A 26,387-nucleotide genomic window follows, 5' to 3' on the forward strand; every position below is an offset into this window, starting at 1 on the left:
TTTGTATACAGAATGTAATGACACTATTTAGTTAAAAAAAAATTTCAGGAAATTTTCTATGGATTATAGTTAAATTAAACGAAATGCATAAATGTGTTTGTTGCACGCATTTATCCGATTCTAATCGTCTCTAATGTTAACACGACCTAAATAGAAACGTTCGTTCTCTACACGTACATACATACATACATACCTATACATGTATATATTATATATATACATAGGAACATCTTTCTCTCAAATGGGGGAAGTTCAGTGACTTTGGAACAAGCCAAGGTTGTGGAAACGACGCTGTCGTAAAGTTGTCGACGCTTTTAACCTGTCACTTAGATTAGGCTTAAGTATACTTAAGTGGACTAAAGGGTTATTGTTAAGACATTTATTTTTTCCTTCGAAATCGATCCTATCATTCGACTTTTCTTTTATCCCTTTTCTTTCTCATCATTTTCTAAGATCGTCGAGTAATTTTAATGAATTCGATTACTTTTTTTTGTCTTAATCTATTTTTCGCATAAACGATGTTAACATAGAGAACCATATTGCTTACTTTAGATTCATACCTCTGTTGTTTTTTTAATCGTTCGACTCGTAAATCATGGAGATCCGTAATATCTTCGCAATGTCTCACAAATAACTCATCGAGGATCTTTTCCAATATTTCGCACCGATATCATCAACTTCCTAGAAAGATTTAATTTATCAAGTTAATGTGGTATATACCATGCCTTTAATATCATAATTTACAAAAAAAAAATATATATAAATATACAGGATGGCCTAAAAATCACAAAACCATTAAAAGAAGTGATATGGAACGCATTTTGGAAAGAATATACAAAATTTTAATTAAATATCATTTATTATAAGAAGCGTATTTGATGTTTGAAAATGTGATTAAATGTAAATTTTTAATTCATAATAGAGTTATTTCATTTTTAAATGGTCTGACGACATTTTGGGCCACTCTTGTTTGAAAAAGATGAATTATATAACGAATTATTGTTACGAAATGATTAATATATTAATATGTCTATCGAATGTACAATATTTTCTTTTTCAAATATTCGGTAATGCGAAAAATTTGTTAATTAAACTGAAATATGCGATGAATTAATTCGATAGTATTTGCGTTACACGATTGTAGAAATAAATTAATCGCAAATAATATTGATCGTTGATTTTTACGTATAAAAAAATGAGAATTATTAATAATAATCAATTATAGATAAATAATTAAATAAAATGTCATTTTTATCGAGAGTACGCAGATATGTCTAAGCTTCTTCTTTTTCTTCTTCTTCCTCTTTCTATTTGTTAATCAATTTTTCTTAATTATTGTAATATATGTATAATAAAATAAAATAATATGTCTTAAGAATAATACTTACGACAGAGAATAGACGTACGATGTTACTTCACGAACGTAACAGATAATACTGGCAATGTTATACAAGCTTTGTGTTCTCTAACGTGATCGTTGATGTTTTGTTTACGTGGTCTCGGGAGTTGGAATTTCAAGGAGGATGAAAGAAAACACAACCGAACGTTTGTTTACTTACAGGTTAAATTACGATCCTTTATCTATCTATACTAAAACAAATTTCTTTTCAAATTTGCGTATTTATTAATTAAACTTTAACTGATAAGAGCATGAAAAATATTACTTCGTTGTTTCTCTCAATATACGAATCAATAAATATTATATAAAAAATAGAAAAAAAGAAAAAAAAAGAGAAAGAAAGTAAAGACAATTAATAAAATAAATTCCAATACGGTATATCTAATTGAAAAATGTGCAAATTTCTTCTATTAATTAAAAAAAAAAGAATATATTAAAATTATTTAAATATTAACTAATCAACTTTCTTACTTTATCATTGAACAAAATAACGAAATCACTTTTTAAAACAACCCGAATGAATTGATCAATAATACGCATGCTTATCGAAACTATAAAAAAAAGCAGAAGAAAAAGGAGAAATATAAATGTAGAGAGGGTGAAGAAAATGTATAATATAAATATGTGTGTACACGTACATTTAAAATATAAGAAAAAGAGTATAAAGAGAGAGAGAGAGAGAGAGTGAGAGAGGGAGTGAGTGACAGAGGAGGAAAGAGGAGGAGAAGAAGGAGTTGGTGGGTGAGAAAGGGGAGGTGTGGAAGAAAATTTGAAAACTCAATCTTACGGAAATCTCGAATTTCTCTCGTTTTCCCTGTTCTCAAGGATATCTCTGAAAAGGTAAAGGCGGATGGGACTCTCTTCCCCTCCCCTCGCCCTCAGACTCTCTTACTTGGTGTTCCGGCGCAATAATTTCCACACAGTTCGACTTGTTTAGAATAACTTTCGAAGTAGAGGAATTTCAGTGAGAAACCGTTCTAAGAACCGTTCCCGACGGACTGGAAGCGAACTTTGCCGTGGGAAGAAAGCTTTCGCATTGTATGTCAGAGCTGTCGGAAAATTTTCATTTTTTATAATTTCGACTGGCAACCGAAGCGAATGCAACCTAGGGTTTGAGACTTCGCTAGCGAGGGTGGGAGGAGGATAGGGGTTATATGAGGAAGTAGAAGATGGGGTGGGTGTATAGGTAGGAATAGGTGTGTGTATGTCTGCGTGAACGGCGTCCCACTACTTTCATGCGGTAAAAAGGATTTTCAACTCGTTCCATCGTTCGTACGCTTGGGACCGTCGACACAGCCTCCTCCTTCTCCTTCTTCTTCTTCTTCTTCTTCTTCTTCTACTTCTTCTTCTTCTACATCTTTCTTTTCGAAACACCCCACCGACGGTAGCTCTCAATCGGCCGTCTAACTCTTTTTACCCACACCCTCCTAAACACCCCGACTCCTACGTGAAACCACCCCTCTCCGTTTCCCAGTCCCTCCATCCCGTTGATCCTAGCTTTGGACACTCCAATTCACATTTTCCGTCGTCCCTCAGAGAAATTTAACTTTTTCCACCACGGTCACGGGAATCCCATGCTGAGAATGCTCCCGAGATAAGAGGATCTTTTCGCTGGGATACATATCCTAACTATTCTTTTGTTTTGCTTCGTTTCTTTCTTTTTTCTTCTTTTCTTTTCTTTTCTTTTCTTTTCGTCTGTGTTTATAATGTTGTTGGAATTAGCTTTGCCAAGCTTTGATCCGTCAAGTGCATTCCATTCGCAGTATATTTTTACGATTAGTAAAATTATTGTTTTAATCGTTCGTAATTATTTTGATGATTATTAAAGAAGACAACGGAATCGAGAATGAAATAATTGCAAAAATAAATTGATCTTATAAATTCTTTTTCATTCTTCCAATTAGCGCTACGACGTAATTAGCCGCACGATTGTCTTATTGATATAAATAAATTTATCTACGATAATTTTCTTGTTAAAAAGACATACGAATTACTTAGTTTCTAATTTATTAATTAATTCTCGTTTCATTGTCTGTTTTTTCATTTTATCATTTCTATAGAATAAAGAGAAATTGTTAATAACGAAGGATTAGGAATGAAAGACATTTGATTCATACATACGTTTCTCTCTTTAACTTTTTATTTCATTTCCTTTTTCTTTTCGATCTGGATGCTAACCATCCGTAAATCGTATTATTCGTGGCAAGTCGAACGGGATTCAAACGACAATCACGTCCGTTTGATAGGCGAGCAATAAGCGATCAGAAATACGATGCTCGACGTTCAGAAATGTCCGTCAATCAGGCTTATCTTGCATCAGTTACGATGTGTCGCGTTGATTTCGTACATGTGTACGAATATATATGAAATTGAATGCAAGCATGTGTGTGTATGTGTGTGTGTGTGCTTGAAGAGAAAGTATCGTTACTCTCTCTCTTTCCCTCTCTCACTCTCTCTCTCTCTTTCTCTCTCTCTCTCTCTCTTTCTCTCTCTCTTTTTCATATTACCAAGAAATAATAGAAAGGGATAAGAATTATATATGATAGTCAGTTGTCATTTACACGACTCGAAACGTTTGCAATTAGTGAACAACAATCGGAAGGAATAAAATCAATAAGTCATTGTTCCGTGCTATTGAAATTCATTTTGTCTTGAGTTGTCCTAACAAACGGAAATAATCGATTTTAAATGCAATAAAAGATATTATTTATCGATAATCATTGTTTCGCTATTAATATACGTACCTAATTCAAAAAGTAACAAAAGTTGAAATAATTTTTTAAAATAAATTCATTGCATATTAGTCATATGCACTGTATCCAATTTTGTGGTCTATGCAAATTGCGTCTGACAATTAGTTGTGTCAGGCTCAATGCAGTGGTACATGGTGGTTTTTAATTTATGAGTGACGTCACAAACAATACTTGAAGTCCAATCGAATTCGATACTTTAATCAAACCCGTGCTGGGGGTAATTTTTTTCTTTTGAAGATTTTGCTCCCTGCCGATAAAAAAGAGATTGGAATATTCAATTGGCCGGTATGCCAATTAAAATTATTAATATTGAAAATTGTTATTATCGTTCTGGAATAAAAAGATTATTTTTTTTTTTTTTTTTTTTTTTTTTTAATAAAGATTTCGCGCAGATGTTAATTAAATGAACCTATGTGTATGTAGTTGGTTAATATGTGCATATAGTTATGAAAATATCTGCATACGTATTGGATTATGAAGGATAGGAGAAAGCATACCACGAAGCTTCTAACTTTCTAGCTTCGATCTTGCACTTCCATCTATTATCTCGCCAGTCGTTTGTTTATACCTAAGTATCGCGATACATCGTCGAAAAGTTGTACTACTACCGAGATCACGGAATTTAATGGATTAACCCATTTACGTTGCTGAGCGAGTTAATACCAGCATGTACATTAATTTTATCGGAAGTTCGAGCTACAGAAATAACACACAAATACCCCCTCCCCCCCACACACACACACACTAGCAAAAAAAAGGGAGAGAAGAAAAAGGATCCTTTACCGTGTCCTTCCAGCACTCTTTTTTTCTTCTATAGTAATTTTTCACGTCACATAAAATGAAGCTAATTTTAATTTCATTAGACGTATGGTGTTTTAATTATCTAAAAAAGTTGAATTAGAAAAAAAGAATCAAACATTTAAATTTTATTTCAAGTAAATTGATTATCATTTTAATTTATTTTCGTGTATTTAAATGAGTTGTACAAAATATTTTGTTCAATTAATTAATAAATTGTCAGTATATGTAATAGAGGGGTAGGTTTAATTATATTTTGATGCATAGGATATTGAAACTAATATTTTATTATACATTAAATAATATATTAATGTAATTAATATTTATATATTTATCTATTAAATCTATTAAATAATTTTTATATTAATTGATATAATTTAGACCACATTGATTTCAATCTTGCTTACTAATATTTTATTATAAATACTTATTATCTATTAAATAAATGTAGAATGCGAGCGTCTCCAAGCCAAATACTTAAATAGGCATTCGTGGAAAGGTTGGACGATGGCCCCTGGATAGCTCAATGGTTAAAGAGCCAGTCGCCCGGAAAGCGGAAGATCCGGGTTCGAGTCCCGGTCCAGTCAGTCCCCAAGGTCCTAAATTTTTTCACGAATCCTACATAAATTTAGATAATTATTGATCTAATATTGACTACTCGATTTAAATCGTTTACCGATATTTTATTATAACCGTTGATCATAATATATGAAAAAAAAAAAATAGAAAGCAAGTGAAATAAAGAAAAAAGAAGAATAGAAGCCTTTCATAATAAAAGATAAAATTTGTCGGATTACATGAAACGTGACGTAGAACATCGAGTCGTCTCTTGAGAAAGGAAACGAGAGTCGAAGAAGGAAGAAGGATTAAAGTATCCTAGGGCGATGCGACGTGCAATAAATTCGATGTTTAGAGAACGAAGGAAACAGTTCCTGCGCGTTTATCCGACGGCTACGTCGCTTGTGAAATCGTCACGGCGACGTGAGTTAGGCGAGCTTGTTCTCTCTCACTCATTCACTCACTCACTCATTCACTCACTTACTCACTCACGTACGCCATACATTCATATATTCATACATACAACTTGTTCTTTCTCACTCACTCGCATATATCGTATATTCGTACGTACATACATTTATACGTTCACACGTATCTTCATAGATACATACATACATATGCACATATATAGAGAAACATACATAGGATTCCTACCACGTTGCAAACCCCCTCGGCGTGTCTACTTGGTAAATGGAATGCTCGGAAGGATAGATCGAGTGCGTTGTGTCGCTTTCGCATCCCCCTACACTCCTACAATCCTTTGCCAGAAGACCCCTTACCACCCTTTAATGTCAAATGGAAAAGCTTAAATGTAAACTATGCACGCTTTATAGCCTTTGTTTCAACTTTAACATCACGACACGACTGAGATCATATATATGCATGTGTATGCATGCATTCATCTTTGCATGTATTTGCAATCTTGGTGGTGGGGGAAGGGTAAAAGTGATTTTTAAATTTTTATTTCCTACCTGTCTTACAATATTTTCCTTCCCTTTTTTTTCTTCTTCCTCTTTTTCCAAGAGATGAAAGCATAACGAAAATATTTCCCCTTCTAATTAGTCACAAGCTAATTTATCAAGATTTATTTATCTTTGGAAAAAAAAACGCAAATGAAAGAAATTAATTATAATTATTAGGTCAATATATTTATATTGAGCAAATTATCAATAAAAAGTAATAATATTTTGTTCCGAAGTATTAACCCAATAAATATCACCCTTCTCTCTTGCATTGTATTATTTCTCTTTTTTTTTTTTAAAACATCGAAAGCAAACAAAAGATTGAGTAAGAATTTTTCCTTTTCCAATTAAATGGAAACTCGTTTATCAAGATATTCTTTTGTATCTTGTATTAAAGCATTAATTTAAATTTTATCAATATAAAGAAAACATTCGTTCGTTCGATATTTAATAAAAAAAATAACAATCTTTTTTTTTTCAAGGCAACATATCAAATTACGAGTCAATAAGAAAAAATACTTCGAAACAAAAGAATAATGTTAAAAATTAGTTTAAAAAGAAAATGAAGATAAATCGTGGTAGTAAACTTTGGTAAGAAAAATCACAAATGTTTTGTTGTTCGATTTCAGGACCATCGTTTTGGGGTCTGATCAATCCACAATGGTCCCTGTGCAGCAAAGGAAGACGACAAAGTCCCATCAATATCGAACCCGACAAGCTTCTTTTTGACCCACACTTGAGACCGGTGCATGTCGATAAGCACAAGGTAAAGTATTCAAGAAAAGTTTTACGTTTCCTTTCACGCGAGTTTAAATAAAATCGAGCAACATCATTAGGGTGTGTCCCTTCTCGATCTATTGGTAAGAGAGACGGATTGACTCCTACTTTTCTTTTTTTACTTTCTTTCCTTTCTCGTTTCGACGTGGTGACTTTAGAAAAAAAAAAAAAGTAATAAAAAAGAAAAAGGAAAAAAAAAGGAGAGGACGGATTCGAAAGTCTTAGCTTCTCGGTATCAGTCTCTTTCTTTTTATCATTTTATTTCTGGCTCGTATTAGATCTCTCCGTCTTACTCACAGTTTCAAGACCGTTTCAAATGAAGATGAAAGAGCCAACGGATGGATGCTCGTTACTCGAAAAATTTCTCTCTCTCTCTCTCTCTCTCTCTCTCAGTCTATCCGTTGGACTAAAAGAAATAAGTTCTTTTTGTTTTTTCTCCCCTTTCCCCAAGTTTATTCTATCAGAGAGGATCCTTCAACGTCGCAAACTTATTTACAACGGCAAGTGAACGTATGACGTAAATTCATCCCTTCTCCCCCTCCCCCGCCCTATGCGGCTTTTATGATCGTTAAAAGGAATTCAATTACAAGGAATAAGATACTGTAAAGGGGGGTAAATAAAAAAAGAAAAAAGAAAAAAAGAGAAAGAAAATAATTCATTATTTATTAAATAGGTACGAAGTATTAAGTTTGTCATGACAGAATTGATAGAAAAGATGAGAGGAAAAATCTTTTAAAATATTTGAGTATTTGTGTATGTACGCGAAACGAACGAACGAACGAACGAACGAAGGAACGAATGAACGAACGAAACCGTCGTCCTTGAGTTAACGAAAATTTAAACGAGACCGTCTTCGGGCTAGCTTTTCCAACGAGCTATAACTCGTTTACTTAAACTTTAAATGGCTCAGCCAAAATTGCCGTACTCCGTGGCTTGATTAAACGATACACAAAATGGCTAAGTTATCCAACATCTAAGGAGAAGAGAGAAAGAGAAATTGGTTGTTCTTACCATCTTCTTCTCTCTTACTAACAAAATATATTCCTTTTTGAGGATTCTCAATCGATCGATAAGCCATTATTCTCTCTCTCTCTCTCTCTTTTTCTCTCTTTTTCTCGCAAGACTATACAACCTGTTCCTTAATTTTAAATTTCATTTAAATCCAATTTGCGTTGCATTTAATTATTCATTCAAATTATTAACTAATCAATTATATTTAATATCTTAATGACGTTTTCTTAATTATCTTTTTTTTAATAACCGAATAAAGTAATATAAATAAAATAAATAATTAACAAATCTATATATATTATAGTTAAATGTATGGTTTCATAAGTATTTATCGGATATATTAATAAAAATAATTAATTGACGTCAATCTTAACTAAGAAACTTTAGAAAACTATCAAAACTTTCTTAATCTAATTATAATGCATGTATACGTAATGCAATAGACGTAAATGAAAAGTTTTTCTGAAAGAAAGAGAAAAGAAACTTTATTGGAATATCTACTGAAATGATTTACTTACTAATTAAAGATTTAATTGTTGATTTAAAATAGAGTGAAAACATGAAAAAAGAAAGGAGAAGAATAAATATATTTATTTGGTCAGTATTTTTTCAACATTTTTCTTCGGTACTGTATAAAATAAATAACCGGTATTTGTAACAGAGGCATAGTTGCATCAAGGGTACACATCGATACAAATTATGTTAACACTGACTATTCAATTTACAATACTAATTAAAAATTATTAAACAAGTGTGATCCAATAAATCTAAGTTTAGAATATATCATTAACATACTGATTCAATGAAAAATGAATTCGAGTAGTACAAATAGTATTTGTAATATAAATATATCTAATCAAATAAGTTTATTAGAAATCTATTAGATAACAACGTTCAACAAATATTTAAAAATACTAATTCAATTAAAATGAATTTAATATTTAACATTTTATTTATTAGAATTTATTAGAGAAATTTATTAAATAGCAACTTTCGATAAAGATCTAACCTTTTCTTTAAAAAAAAAAAAAAAAATAAAGCAAAAGAAAGAGATCAAACGATATAAAATATTTCAAAATTAGAATATTATATTCGTCGACTTGAAATATCAGGAATTTCCATCAGAAATGTTCCATCCTGTATAATTCTTTCCGCGAGCGTTCCTCTCTCAAAATCACTGCTACGACGTTCGAAGAAGATTAAAGCACCTACGAAGTGGAAGAACAAGATTCACGAACGAGGACACGTCTCCCTCGGCGACGGCACATTTCTTCACCCTCCCTTCCCCTTTTCACCTCCCTATTTCTCTCTCTCTCTCTTTCTATCTCTATCTATCTATCTATCTATCTATCTATCTATCTATCTATCTATCTATCTATCTATCTAACTATTTCTCTTTCACGATTTTCTCAACGATTGCAAACTCGATGAGGGAATCGCTTAGTCGACGAAATTGTTTCGGTTTTTGGGCCTTACTATTACTATAGTATTTCGCTGACAAAATTCCGTTCCGTTCCGTTCCGTTCGACGAGATTACTTTATCAACAGGTCGTTTCAACGTTCAACGCAAATCCGCTGTGATCTCGCTGACCAAGCGTTAAATGGTATAGATATATAGACATAGTTTTTAAACTACACTCTGGCCCTATTGTAATTATACCAGTCTCTGACTGTAAATTTTCGTTAAATCTATCTTTCTTTCTCTTTCTCTCTCTCTCTCTCTCTCGCTCTTTCTCTCTTTCTATTATTCTATCGTTTTTGTTTGCTCTTCATCAAATAATTGCGCCAACGTGCAAATATTTCTAACTTAACTGCACATCCGTACCAAATCCAAAAATCCAACCAAAATGTAAAACATATTTTTCAAGTTGTTCAAGTGTTCAAGTTTTTTTTAATGATTAATCATTTTTTTTTAAATTATCATTAAGTTCGCTAAAAAAAAGGAATTAAACGAAAAATCCTATTTGTCCGTCTGTCTATTTTTATCTCTCTCTCTCTCTTTCTTTTATTCTCATTTCTGTTTGCTTTTCATTAAATAATTCGAAAACGTGCGCAAATATTTCTAATCCAACCCCCACATCCAAGCAATCGAATATAACGATAACGTAAAACATATTATCAAATTTTTAAAGTGACTGACCATTTTTGAAAATGATCATTCCGTTCGTTTAAAAAAAACCAAAGTCAAACAAAATTCTGTCCGTCTTTATCCAATTTTACTCTCGTCTTTTTTTATTTTCTTTTAATCAAACAATTCGCAACCGTGCAAATATTTCTAACCCAACCAAAAATCGGACCAATCAAATATAACGAAAACGAAATTATTAACGTGATTCTCAGTGAAAAAAAAAAAGAAAAGGAAAAAAGAAAAACAAGCAGATCGTTTAAATTTACAATAACAATGTTACAACACGATGGAAAAGATTTCAAAGCTAATATTTATCTTTTTCAATAAAACGTTCACTCCCATTCGATAAGAAAAAGAAACAAGCAAAACGAAAAGAAAAGAAATTAAGAAAAACGAAAATCATATTCTTAACAAAAAGTTTCACTCTGCGTAAATCCTCCAATCGTTGATATAATCATAACCCCGGGTTATATACGTGCATGCATACCTGTTACACGGTATAACTATACGTATAATATAATGAAAATAAAATGACGATTAATAATTGTAATGAACAAGAGCGACGATAGGAACGGACGAGATGGAAAAAGGGATAGATAAATGAATGTACAGATGTGTATATAATATATATGTATAAGTATTGCGAGAACAAGTTAATGGATTTCAAATCACCAAGGGAGCTTTTTTGTACTCTACGTTTTTCGCGGTTCTCACTGTTAATTCGATAATAATACCATTAATTATATATACGAGAACGCGTCTGTTTAACGGACCGTTTCACAACCCTCTCTCTCTCTCTCTCTCTCTCTCTCTCTCTTTTTCTCTTTCTATCGATCTATTTCTCTCTTTCTCTCTCTCTTTCATCGTTCAACCAATAGTAATGCCAACGAATCTCGTAAAAGCAGCGATCTTCCATTGGATAAACATATATTCGATCCCTCTCGTTCTCGTACTGATATCAGACTACGTACACTTAAGGATTCATTGATTACGAATGCAATGAATTTTACCACAAAGTCGTTTCGAATGAATTAAATATATTATACACAATTATTAAACCAAGTGTCGTAGGAAAGTTTGCTGATATCAAAAAAATCGAAATAACGTTCGAAAAGATTTTTAACCCGTCCAACTTTCCTACGACACTTGGTTTAATAATTTTACTTTTTGGACACGATAAATAACTAATTGAATTATACACAATGTTCCCAACGTATTCTTAACATTCGCGATAATATATAAAACTCGATTATTCAAGTAGACTTTAACTTTTATTCGACGGAATCTAGGAAACAAAAAATGTGTGTGATCTTCATGCACGATATTAAAAGTGAAACACTCGTATTGTCTATGCTGGAAATGAATTAATTCATTGATTTATACTATATGAAATGTTATATATATGTTTATATTAGTGCGTTTGGAATGAAAAAAAATTTAGAAATAAATAACATAATTAACATATTTAACGAATTCAATTTGAAATTCTTATGTGTGACAAGTGAATTACGTGACACATAATTAATAAAATAAATATTTTCTCATTCATATTACAATTAATTAACGAAACGAAAAGGTAAAATTTTCTACTAAACGTCGAACGTCAGGTATTCTTTTGACAATGCTTAAGTTGCACCATACAAATTCTATGGACACCATAAGCAATATCGGTTACAGGATTTCATCTGGAAAGTTACTCCGCAAAAAAGATTCATTTAAGAGTTAGCAAGTAAATTAGTAAAAATTAAAGAAAAGGTGGACAAAAATATTTGCACGCAATTACATACTCTACTATTGATTAGTATGATTACAATGGAATGATGGATCTTCAATGATTTTTTTGAAACCATAAAAAGAATGAGACTATGGTAAAAATGATTGTTTTACCATACTGATTGTTTTAACATTTACTGTTTTTGGGTTACAAATTTTCTTATCTAATTTCAAAACATTCACATCATCGATTGTGACTGCATAAACCTATAAAACAATTGGGATTTGATTAAATATAAAATTTTGTAATAAAATATTATTTAATTGAGCAGGAATTAATTCTTACACGGAGAAAGAACACGTTACGTCTTGCCTTTGCGTTGTTTAAAATCAAAATATAATGTATCGTGTGTATGAGTCACCTATTTCCTCCTAATTACCTTAGCTGATCATTTTAAAATGTTTTTCTATGTGTATTCGATAAAGGATAAATTTCCTAGAATTCGCCGAGTGATATAAACATAACTAACATTTGCATCGTTTGAATTTGACTTTCACTCTCGCATATCTCTCTTACTCTCCATACATTCAATCGTATGGATTATTATTAAAAATAAAATAAAAGTAAAAATAAAAAGTAAATACGCATGTTATGAAATTACTTTTTAGAAATGAAAAACATAAAATGAATGTATTAAATGCTCCTTTTTTTTTACCGATGTGCATTTTATATTTTCAAAGACAAATTTATTATTTATTCAAATGATTAATAAGTATATGTATGCGTGCATATTTATATAAGGTTTTTCGATTGAAATAATTTTAGAAATAATTATTAAATGTAATCTTGAATTTTAGATAAACATAACTACAATACATATACATATTTAAACATCATTAAGATATCATACTATTCTTAATAATTTTCCTGGTAGTTAAATAAATTATATTTTACTCGATGTATGTTTAGAAAAAAATTACGCCAAGGCAAATAATTTTGTAACATAATTATTTATCGGAAATATTTAATGTAAATTTGCGACCTCCCATGAAAATGATTTCAGAATTTGAGTTACATCATCAAAATCGTGCGATAAATTTAGATGCAATAAATTGGATTTTATATACTGTTAATTTCTATTATTTTACGATTTATTATCGTGATAGTAAAACATTATATCAATCATTTTTATCGACGACATTCTCGCACTTTAAAATTATTTGTATCGGATGTCTCGTTTCTTCCATGCCGTTTTCAACAAATTTTATCCAATCGATATTACCCCGTTTCTTCTCCATCACTCAAATAACTCATAACATTTTACAAAAAAAAAAACTATCATTTGAAAAAAAAAAGAAAAACAGTAAAAAACGAAACACAAAAAAAACAGGAAAACACCGTGAGAACGCGTGACTCGGAATTTAACTCTCCCTTTCTTCGACGAATTATAGCTTAAAAAACAAAAAAAAAGACAGGCAGAAGAAGTACAACATCAACAATCGAACTGCAAATTTATCCCTTTCCTCGAAAACCGAAAAAGACGGATGACACAGAAAAAAGAAAAAAAAAAGAAAATGATTCGAAAGCGTTCCAGGTGGGAGGGGTGGCGGGGGCTTAATACCGCGATGAAAACCGCAGTGACGTCACACCTGTTCCCGCGCTATTTAATCGCGGTTTCAACGCCGCTTCCAGATCGGTACCATACCGGATTGTAAGTGAGAGAGAGAGAGAAGGAAGATAAAGAAAGATAGGGAAAGATAGAGAAAGATAGTAAAAGAGAGAGGAGCCGACTAAAGCAGCTCGAACCTCGTGAATTTATACGGCATTCAACCCGGTTAAAACTTTGGCACTTAAATTAAACAATAGAACGAACCGCCGGCGCCGCCATTGCCACCACCACCACTACCACCATTGCCGCTTTTCGGAAGTCGAACGTACGTCTTCGACTGAGCCCACTCGGTTTCAACCTCCTCCCCCTCCCCACGCCTTTCCCACCCACTTCTTCTCCCTTTCTCATTCTCTTTCTCTTTGCATTTACTTCCGTTTTCCTTCCTCAAAATATATCTATAGATTCCCCCCTCTGAAATCCTTCTCTCTCACTCTATCTCTTGGAAACACTAAAACACCCTCCCCCTCCCCGCCCCGCCCCGTCTAGCCCCGTCCCTCAACGTAGATCCTACATAAGAGAAACGATCAAACTAGACGTGGTAGTGGTGATGGTGATGGCAATGGTGGTGGTTAGTTCAACATTGACTGTATTTGCCAAAATTCCTCCAACACGGAGTCCTCCGGCGATTGGATTAAGCTTATTATAAGGAGGTGAAAAGGTGAATTAGAATAAATAAACACGTGGTTGAGCCAATAAGTGCAATGCTTTATTGGCTCGTCAGGGAAAAAGCCTTGCGGCAAAAAACCCTGGTTGTTATTAATACAATGGACGACGATGGATAACGGACATAGTCCGTAATCACTTCTCGTCACGATCACCCGGATGGGTAATCAAGTTGAAAGAAATAAAAATTATATCTCTCACCGTTAATTGTCGCCTCTACCTCTACTACCGGGTTACCACCTCTACGTCTATTACCGGGTATATCTCTAAGACGTATTCGTCTCAACAGATGAATTCCTTGCCTCTCTCTCTAATATTCCTTTCGCTTGTAGTCTCCGATTAACTTGTCTCCAAGTGTCCTCGTAGGCGTCCAGCGGTTGAATAGACCGAATGTCTTTTGTAATGAGCCCTGCAGGGTGCTCTCACTCGACGGTCGAGTGGTGGGGTTATGCATGCTAGTTACTAGTAACTCTCTATCGAATTAGTGGGCGCATAGTAATCTCGTATTTTAGTTACAATCGATTTTCGGCTATGATCGATTCCGATCGTACATACTCCCCCCGTTGAGAGGGTACCTATCAACAATATTCTTAACCTACGTAGGTATGACGTTAATTTCTTAATTTAGGTTACAATGGGTTTGTCGTAGATCGTTTAGCGTCGTTATAATGTCGCTGGCCAGGCGACTTATATATCTTGTATATCTTGTACGTACAAGCTTATCTATTGCAAATTACATTATGTCTTAATATTTCGTCTAGCGTGCATATTAAACTATTCATCTATCACTTAATAAAGGACAGATGGTTGTCGCGTTTCGCTTGATGTTTCCGTGAGTAGTTTTTATGGTTACTACCCGAACCACGTCGTCTTCTCCGGGATGGACGTCTATGATCCGTCCCAATTGCCACCTCATGCAGGGTTGATTTTTATCGATGAGGATGACTATTGTGTCCTTCTCCAGTTTATATTGGGAATTATTCCATTTCTGTCGTTTCTGCAGCTCGCGTAAATATTCGATGTACCACCGTCGCCAGAAGTCTTGTCGCACCTTTGTAATGTGCTTCCATGACGATAGTCGATTTATCGGCGTGTTTTCGTAGTTTTCTTCTGGTAGCATATTAAGAGGTCTTCCTACTAAAAAATGTGCAGGTGTTAGAGCTGTCGCATCGTTCGGATCTGACGAAATAGGGCATAAAGGTCTCGAATTTAATATGGCTTCGATTTCGATCGCGAATGTGTTCAGTTCCTCATATGTAAATAAGGTTCTCCTACCACCCGTCTAAAATGGTGTTTGAATGACTTAACCGCGGCCTCCCATAGACCTCCGAAATGAGGTGATAATGGGGGGTTGAAGTGCCACGAGATTCTTTGGTCGGTCGCGTAATTATGGATCTTTGTTTTGTACTCTTCCGATTCGATTAACGCGTATAATTCCCTTAATTGGTTGTTCGCCCCGACAAAATTGGTACCGTTATCCGAATATACGTGCGATGGAATCGCTCTTCGCCCCGTGAAGCGTCGAAAGGCGGCCAGAAAAGCGTCTGTTGTCAAGTCGCTGACTAACTCGATATGCACGGCCTTTATGCACATGCAGACGAAGATGCACCCGTATACCTTCACGCGACCCTTATTTCGGTATTTCTTTTCTTTCACATAGAGTGGACCAAAGAAATCCACTCCAGTGTGGGAAAACGCGATGGTTTCTTGGACTCGAGATCTCGGTAGATCGCCCATTTTGTATTGTATGCCAGATGCACGGAATCGAATGCAACGTACGCAATGACGTACGATTTTTCGCACTTGATTCTTACCGTCCAAAAGCCAAAATCGTTGGCGTATAGCGTAGAGAGTAGTTTGTATGCCGGCGTGAAAATTTTGTTCATGGAATTTCCGGATGAGGAGATCGGTCACGTGGTGGTGCGATGGTAATAATATTGGACATTTCTCCTGGAAAGGTAAGTTCGCATTCTTTAATCGGCCTCCTACTCGAATCAAGCCCGTTTCATCGATGATTGGGTTTAGCGCGGCGAGTCTTGCGCCCTTTACTCCCCCCGATTCAGTTAATCTATCCTTTTCGGCGCGAAATTGTTCATTTTGTATGAGCCTGAGTACGTGTCGTTCTGTATCTATTATTTCCGCGGTCGAAATTTCTCCCCGATATGAATTGGTTTTGACCCATCTTCTACATCTAGCTGTGATTCGTAATAATCGCGTGTAGTTAGAGAATCGCCGAAAGATGCTCTCCGGTTCGATCCGTGTCATCAATAATGGAATTTTTTTAAGTTCGGGTAGTTCGTCTGTCTCTGTTTCGGTCTGAATTGGCCATTCAAGTTCCGGTCGGTGAAGCCAAGAAGGGCCATGAAACCACGAATTGTTTTTTATGAATTCGCGTGGAAGTTGTCCGCGAGATAATGCGTCCGCGGGATTGTTCTCTGTACGTACGTGCCGCCACGTGATCCCTACACAAATTTCCTGGATTTCGCGTACGCGATTCGCCGTGAATTGTTTCAACGTGTTGGGATCCTTTCTTAACCAACCTAATACAATCGTGGAATCGGACCAAAAGATTATCTTGTTAGGTCTTATTCCGCAAGATGCCCGAATCTCTCTATATAGTCGAGCAAGCGTTAATGCTCCACACAATTCTAATCGCGGTATGGTCGTGTCCTTAAGTGGAGCCACGCGGCTCTTCGCGCAGAATAATCGTATGTGTACGTTACCAACTTGATCTCGCGATCTTACGTATAAACTGCCACCGTAACCCGCCTGACTCGCATCGCAAAATCCGTGGATTTGTACTTCAATGTGATTATCAATGATCAAACGTCTTTCAATGGTCAAATTGTCAATTAATTTTAATTGTTCTGCGAACCTTGTCCAGGAGGAATGCAATGCATTAGGTACCGACTCGTCCCACTCGACCTTAGTTTTCCAGCAATCTTGGATCAAGATTTTAGCTGTTAAGATAATGGGGCCTAATAATCCCAGTGGGTCATATATTTTCGCGATTTCCGACAGTATCCGACGTTTTGTGATTTTCTCATGAAGGTCTATCGGCGCGACTGTATAGATCAAATGATCATGATGTGTATTCCATGAAATTCCGAGTGTCTTTAGGATCGATGTTTCTCCGGAGAAGAATTCGACGTTAACCTTTTTTGTATCTAATTTATCGAGAATCGGCCTATAATTGGAAGCCCATTGCCGTATGTTAAAACCGCCTCGTTTTAATATCTCGATGGTCTGGTCTCGTATTCTCCCGAGTGTCTCTACATCGTCGGTTCCCGTGATGAGATCGTCGACGTATAAATCTCGGTTTAGAATCTCAGCTCCGAGGGGATAATTGACGCTTTCATCCGTCGCTAGTTGCTTTATGGTCCGAATGGCGAGAAAGGGTGCTGACGCTATACCGAATGTAACCGTATTGAGCTCGAACGTACGAATTCGATCCTTATGTATCCAAAATATACGTTGATATTGCCGATCGTCCGGATGTATCCATATCTGTCGATACATTTTCTCTATATCCGCGGTTAACACGTATCGATATGTACGAAATCGCAGTAAATGTCCACTAATGTGTCCTGTATCGTAGGCCCGACTAACAATGTACTATTAAGGGAAATGCCCTGACTATTCTTTGCAGAAGCGTCGAATACGACTCGAACCTTCGTCGTTGTGCTGGTTGATTTAATAACGGCGTGGTGGGGAAGATAACAGCCGCCCGTCGGGTCGTCCTCGACAAGCGACATGTGTCCTAATGTTAAATATTCCTGCATGGTGCGCTCATACTCTTTCCGAAGTTCCGGGTTCGCGTTCAACTTTTTCCATAGGTTGTGGAAGCGACGTAAAGCTATATGATACAGCTCGCTGTAATCGTGTCCCTTTTCGCGGAATGGTAAACGCACTATATATCGTCCCGTTTCGTCGCGTTTTGTATTTTGAGTATAATGGGTTTCGCATTCTACTTCCTGTGTTCCTTCCGTTCGCGTCACGATCGCGTCCTCGATTAACCAAAACCTTTCTAATTGGTCTCTCAACTCTGTGGTCGCGAACAGTGCGGTTTTTTCTTTTGATTCTTCCGAGTCGATTCCGCCGACGACTACCCAACCTAACTGCGTCTTTTGAAGTATTAGATCGCCGCGGGCGCGTGACAAACGAAATTGTCCAACGGACATAAGGGATAACGTGGCTCCGGAACCTATCAAAATATCCACTGGTCGCGGTAAGTGAAACTGAGGGTCTGCTAATTTTCGATCGATTGGAATCTTAATAAGTTCTCGAGGAAAGACTTCGCTTGGAACTTGGTCGGCTATCTTGGGTACGATGAGTAATGAAAGGTTCCGTTTATATCGACTATCTAAGGATTGAATTGTTATCTCGATAATACCCGTCGATCGAGTTCGTGTATCATTAATGGCATTGATAGGAATTGAATACGGTCTGATTGGTAAACGTAATTCCTTCGCGACGTCTTCGGTTATAAAATGCGCTGCTGCGCAGGTGTCTAATAGTGCGCGGCATTGCTTATAAGTTCCGTCCCCCCTTCTCACGCGACACATCGCGCTCATGAGTAATTGAGGCGTTGTGCCTCGCGGGTTAACATGAAAAACTGGCCTAAGTCACAATGTTTTAGAATCGGTTTGAGACGCGGTCGCGACAGCTTCCCTTTTTGGCGACGGGCTTTCATAATTTTCCGCGTGATTATTTGAATCAGTTCTATGTAACGATGTATGATGCGGTCTGCAGCAAATCTGACAAAGTGGACCTGAACAGTTTCCTACATGTCTTTTTAAACAATTTGGACATAATCTCCGAGATTTTACTACTGTCCATCGCTCGAGCGGTGTCATGCGTCCGTATCGACTACAACGAAATAGTGCGTGAGAATCTCTTTTACAAAGGGTGCATTTCTGTTTAATCTCCGTGAGAAATGTACGCGTGGGTCTTACAATTTGTCGTTTCCGCGGTCGTAACGCGGTCGGTTCGGTGCGTTTACGTTTTTCGCGGGGCTCGTCTTTGATATCCGTCGTTAGCTTCTCCGAAGCACTGTATCGGTGGTCTATCTCTTTTAAAAATTTATAGAGTTCCTTGAGGGTAGGGTAATCGTCCGAATTGAGTTGTCGATCCCATTCTTCCCGAACGCGACGAGGTAAAAGGCGCTCGATAACGCGCACTGTTAGGGCATGAGGCTCGTTAAACGAATCAATCATGTTGAGATATGCCTCCGTATCTCTTATGAGTTTTTGAATCCCTCTTGCCGAATCATCCTCGGAGTGTGTTAAATCCAGAATCGCGTCGAGAAGTCTTGCTAGCAGTACGCGTTTTCTATCGTATTTTTCTAATAATGCTTCCCACGCGAGTTTGTAATTCGACCCGTCCCCTGAATATAGTGTAATCACTTCGAGTGCACGGCCCTGCAATGCATCTCGAAGATAGGCGTGTTTTTCTAGATCGGATATGTCCGACCGCGCGTCTATCAGAGTTAAAAAACCTTTCTTAAATTCTAACCATTTTTCTAATCTTCCATCAAATTTAGGTATCTCAATTCGTTTTAATTTAATCGGTCGGTCGGTCGTACTCGTCTGATTTGAAATTATACTGTTATCGTTCGGAAGTTAGCCGCGGGTATTGGATTTGGGTGAACTCTTGCTTCTATGGCATGGTACCGGCGTAATATTAACATTACTTCTTGTATTTCTTCTTCCCCTAAATCCTCATCATCACACTCCAGTTGTGCCTGATCGTATGCTTCTAAGTGTTTCGTGATTTTCTTAAATCGACCTACTAATGTTGTTTCATCTAATCTCTCCCCTTCAATTTCTTGTTCAAAAATTGTCAATTGCATTTTTAATGTCCTTCGTAACCGATTCAAACGTTCCTTCGGTTCCATCGTTTACCGGTTTTAATTATCTTACTTTTCGAAGATGGGTTAATGTAAATTATGTTGAATACGAAGATTTTAATATATGAATTTTTGTTATAATGCGTCGGGTTTCCGATTACGCGGTTACGGTCCTGAGCTGTGAGTTGGTAAAGAAGGGGGTGGGGGTCCCTTATCTATCGGCTCTATCGACGTCACGATTTCGTCGTTGCTTAATCTTATGTTTGAAAAAGTATCGTTGCTAAGCGATGTAACCGTGGAAACTGTTATCGCTCTTTGTCCGAAAACAAAGCGATTTGAAAATATGTATCGTTGCTAAGCGATGTAACCGTAGAAACAAAGCGATTTGAAAATATGTATCGTTGCTAAGCGATGTGACCGTATAAACTGTTATCGCGCTCTTTGTCCGAAGACAAAGCGATTTTCAAATTCTATTAATATACGTTACTTCGGTTAAAATTTGAAGTGGATTCGAATGAGTTGTTTCCGATTTTAATATACCAATTTAGTAAGAAAGATGAGAGAAAATAATAAAATTTATACTAGAAATTACGAACTTCTACGGGGTTCGAAGACGTAATTTCCTATAGAATATTTTAAATATTTAAAGTGGATACGCATAAACGTATGCACAAATGATGCAATCTACTTATCTCCCTTTCGAATCCTTTGTGATGACTAGCTCGACGTGGCAGCGTGTATGTTCAGGAACTAGATTTTCTCAGTGGCGATTCCGTATACGCAGCTTCACTCAAACCAGGAATCAGAAATTCAGACCTCACAGGAGGCACCAAATGTATTTGCCAAAATTCCTCCAACACGGAGTCCTCCGGCGATTGGATTAAGCTTATTATAAGGAGGTGAAAAGGTGAATTAGAATAAATAAACACGTGGTTGAGCCAATAAGTGCAATGCTTTATTGGCTCGTCAGGGAAAAAGCCTTGCGGCAAAAAACCCTGGTTGTTATTAATACAATGGACGACGATGGATAACGGACATAGTCCGTAATCACTTCTCGTCACGATCACCCGGATGGGTAATCAAGTTGAAAGAAATAAAAATTATATCTCTCACCGTTAATTGTCGCCTCTACCTCTACTACCGGGTTACCACCTCTACGTCTATTACCGGGTATATCTCTAAGACGTATTCGTCTCAACAGATGAATTCCTTGCCTCTCTCTCTAATATTCCTTTCGCTTGTAGTCTCCGATTAACTTGTCTCCAAGTGTCCTCGTAGGCGTCCAGCGGTTGAATAGACCGAATGTCTTTTGTAATGAGCCCTGCAGGGTGCTCTCACTCGACGGTCGAGTGGTGGGGTTATGCATGCTAGTTACTAGTAACTCTCTATCGAATTAGTGGGCGCATAGTAATCTCGTATTTTAGTTACAATCGATTTTCGGCTATGATCGATTCCGATCGTACATTGACGATGCAGTGATTCTGTTACTGGTTATCCAGACTATTCGGATGCTCCCACTTTCCTAATATTCGTTTTCAACCTTTCAAAGAAAATCTAGCCGATTAATCTTTGCTCGGTCATTCTGCTTTTCATCTGCCAACTATCAACAATGATATTCCTTTCATTGTTATTCCTGTAATATCCTAAGTGAGTCAATAATCATGTGCAATGCAATGGGATCGTTTATTTTCCGTTTGATGAATTATCAAATGTTCGCGTATTAGGATTTGGTGTTGTAGTTGTAATACTGTTCTGAAAGTATTATGTGGATTTTGGTCCCTGGTAAACCTTCTGACAAGATATTAGTATGTTCTAATCGTACTAATTCAGACCATTTGAATACTTCAGCTTTCCTAATATTCGTTTTCAACATTCAAAGAAAATCAACCTGATTAATCTTTGCTGAGTTATTCAACTTTCCATTTACTAACTATTAATCATGCTATTTAGTGAGTCCATTATAGGTTAAATTATTCCTCAATTGGGTAAAATTCTTCGGATATTTGAAAATTCTTTTAGATTGAAATATATATACGAATTCCATTATTGATTTTAGCATAAAAAAGAAAATTTTCCAGGGGCGTAGTGTTGAGAGTTACTGGTTTAGAAATACGAAATTCGCATAAGCATAAACATAACGGTACATAGGAAACTACCTTCGGTCCCGGTTTATTGGCATAAGACATATAATCGTAATAGCGACCCGCGTAACAAAACGATTCGTCTAATCCCTAAGCTCCAAATACTCCATTCCAGAAATATGATAAACCTTCGTAAGGATGGGCCATAAAACCAAATAAAGAATATTTTCCTTGGTGATAGGACAGTCTGAAATCGTCAATCGTGCTGCTAGAATATTCTTAAATTCCTAGAACTGGCAACATTCTGACATGAGTAACGAAGTTCAATAAAAGTTTCCCTTTCCTTTACGATCACATCATTGCCTTTCATCGAAGGACATCACATTTATATTTATACAATGAATAAGGGACGATCATGACCAATGGGACACGTTTCCTCCTTCCGTAACGCCTTTTTTTCAGAGGAAACCCCATTTCCCTATCCATGGGATTCGTAAACGGTCTAGCATATATAAGGGAATCATGTTTCTTGTCTCTTCACTTCTTCGTACCTGCTGACCAATATTATATCCTGCCAGGATGAATTGCATCCATTATTCATAACAACAGGGGTTTTTGAAAGTTTTTCCTGTTATTTACTTATGATTTAAAACTATTTTGACATATGACTAATTACTCTTCAAGATTAATACAGATTTTTCAGGAATTGTCCGCCCATAATCAAAGAGTAATAAAGAAAAATAAAAGGGAAAAAACTGAAGGCATCAAAAGATTTTACCTTTTTTTGGGACAACACCACCGATTCTCGGATTTACAACATAGTCTTATTCTTATAATATTCTATGTTAATCGATAATCACGTGCAATATAATGGGATCATTTATTTTGCGTTTGCCGTATTGTCAAATGTTTTGTGTATATGAATTTGGGGTTACTGTTGTAATGCGTTTCTGAAGATCTTAGATTAATTGTGGTACCTGATAAATCTTCAGACAAGACCTAACCAATTTGGTGTGTTCGAATTTGTACAGTTGTGATCAAAAATTCTAGAATAAATTTACAAACACAACGGTATAGTTAATCTAAACAAAACAGAAAATTCCATACGATTGCGAATATTTATTGATTCGTTCGAAAAATCGATCAATCAGAAATTAGCTATCTCAGACAATGAGCTATTTCAATTAGAATACAAGACTCTCAATGAGAATGTTCTTTGAATTACAATTCCCGAATGACGATTTTCGACAATCAAAGGAATCCAAGTAAACCTCGAACTATACTGCATTCGTGACGTTAATCAAGGTATTTGAATTCATGTAAATCCAAGTACATCGACTGGCACGGTAAGAACGAATATGTTAAGAGGAACGTTCGCGGTTGATATCTCCGCGATTTCTATGAGTTACGTTACCGAATTAGTTTCTTTATCAAAAGCTCGTCGAATATTTCTCGTTGATGTTCGAATGACCAAGGAAAGCCTTCTGACAATTTTCGGATAATTTCAAGGATCAATTTTTAAATGATAATACTCAAATATTATTATTACTGTCCGTAAAAACACATATTCTCCAACGTAAATAACAATCTCCGATCATCTGTTGTACATAAAAGTCTAAAGTTTTCACTTTTTACCACCCCTCCCAAAAAGAAAAATCAAATATATATACTTACAATGATTTAACCTAATCGAATCATTGAAATGTCCAAAGATCTTCACGCGATATTTAAACACATAAATCATATGACGATCTTAAATCGCAATACTGCCAATACTTCTAATGAATCACGAGGATGATCTTCTAAACGCGTTCGTATTAAAACGAAAAAATAATTCAAATCTGATAACTTAATCTATTTCCTAGATATTTTTAAATATAACACCAATTGAGATGTTTATATCAATGTAATCCTAAATTATTTCAAAAACATTAAAGGATGAAGATAATAGAAAATAAACATTCGTTTTAATACACGAACAATACCAAAATCATTTCTCCCCAACGTTGGAATAAACAATGGGTCACGAAAAATCTCTAATGATTGTTGATTTTACCCTTGATGATTTTCGGTAGGGTAAATTTGTAGTTTCCTTCCTTCCTACTTCATTGGTGCGTTCTTCGAGCAATTGTTTACGAAATAGAATGTCTCATTATGCTAGAGCTCATTGCTCCGAGCAATACATTCGTCTGTACTCCAAAGTAATCTTCACGTACGTATAATGCCTTAGATGAGTTTCTAGGGTGTTCTACGCGTGCAAGTGATAGAACGAGAGAAGGATACGAGAGAGAGAGAGAGAGAAAGATAGAAACAGAGATAGGGTTAAAGGTGGAAAGGGAGGAAGAAATTGTAGAACGAAATGTATACAGACATCGAAGACGTATGTTGTATTATACGAGGACAATTTACGGGGTCCAGTAGTTAGACAAGTATAATGGACCTCTGTAAGTGCAATCAATGTTACTAGACGTCCTACGAAGGGCTCCCTTGAGGCTATGGGAACGTACTACTGACGGCACGAAAGACGATTCACGATGAACACCTACCTGTACTATCTCTATCCCTATCTTTATCTTCTAGATATATTTTAGATATTGTTTATCTTGATTTTCATTTCATTCCTAAAACTATATCGGGGTAATTATTCCGTTTCCTGTTGAATAAACTTTTAGCAAATAGTAAACTTATGAAAGGGATATATGTTATACGTACATGGACGAGTTTGGAAATTTGAATCATTATTTAGCTTAAAAAATTATTTTTATATGTATATGAAGGGATGTATGTGATGTGTGTGTATGTGTGTGTATGTGTATGGACAAGTTCGTAAATTTGGATTGTTATTTTTTGTTTGTTATCGAATAATCCGTGCTTTGATTATTTGTTTTGAATTATTTTAATTAAAATTTAACTTTTTTATAATGTTTTGAAATATTTTGTACAAAAATTGATTATGATCTAACGCTTATGTGGGTGCATATTATTTTATTTCAATGTTAGTTATTTTATTATTTAACAATTCCGCAAACACACATAATCGTATTACCGTACCGTTCTGCTGATCTAATTTATTTTGACATGAAATAAATGACTGAAATAGTAAAATCAATTCTACTAAAAATAACCAAATTTTTCTAACTATAAAATCCTTAAACAATTATCTTTTGGTTCATTCTATTAATCCAACGGTTTTCTTAAGGTTTATTTTGCGTCGAATATAAATAAATGAAATAATAAAATAAAATATTTTAAGATCTTTAATGGACTTTTCGTAAATCCAAATAATTGAAAGATTTTCTTACAATCTTATACCAAGGAGAGAATATTTTCGTAATCCTTTATTAAATTAATTCAAGTATCTAATAAATTTTTCACCACCTGCATTCAGTAAGCATAATAGTTTCCTTCTCTTAATACAAAGAAACCGTTCGTCTTCTAACAAATTCAATTAATTAACAGACAATCTCGAACTAGGAATATAGTCGAAAATGGAGAAAACTGGATTTATCTTTTCTAACTTCACACAAGAAGACACTGTTCTAATTTCTGTTCACCTAACAAAATATACTTACTTGCAGATACTTGGTACGTGTATGTGTGCACGTTTACATGCACATATCAACGTGTAAGTCTGATTTAAATAGGTCATATCTTCCGCGTAGTCTTTAAACGGATTTAACATAAGAGAAAATTATTATCTCTAGCACGACTTTAATCAAATTAAAATCAATTTAGAAAAATTAAATCACATATTTTTTAACATTCAAGATTTCACATATTATACACAGACGAGAGAGAGAGAGAGAGAGAGAGAGAGAGAGAGAGAGAGTAGGTGATATTTTAATTAAATTATTATTATAAACGTTCTATCGGAAATTACTTTCTCATAGTTTCGGTAAATTTTGTAATTAGATTTCTAATAACATTTTTAAACCCATTTTCGTGTAATTTAATATTTGAATAAAACAATAAAAATACAATTAAATCTTAGTCACGTATTATTATATTCTTACAATGATGTTAACA

General features: G+C 35.2%; 1 protein-coding gene across 5 annotated transcripts in view; it reads left to right on the forward strand.

Moving 5' to 3' along the window:
• The window catches only part of LOC122516087 (carbonic anhydrase-related protein 10), a 232,683-nt gene that overhangs the window by 153,482 nt on the left and 52,814 nt on the right, over positions 1 to 26,387 (forward strand). For all 5 annotated transcript variants that reach the window (XM_043633650.1, XM_043633649.1, XM_043633651.1 and 2 more), the window contains one exon: positions 7,100 to 7,236. In XM_043633650.1, the coding sequence (XP_043489585.1) occupies positions 7,100 to 7,236 (137 nt within the window). The remainder of the gene's footprint in view (positions 1 to 7,099; positions 7,237 to 26,387) is intronic.

The sequence above is a fragment of the Polistes fuscatus genome, unplaced genomic scaffold (assembly GCF_010416935.1).
Source record: "Polistes fuscatus isolate 324 unplaced genomic scaffold, CU_Pfus_HIC Scaffold2, whole genome shotgun sequence".
Taxonomy (NCBI): domain Eukaryota; kingdom Metazoa; phylum Arthropoda; class Insecta; order Hymenoptera; family Vespidae; genus Polistes; species Polistes fuscatus.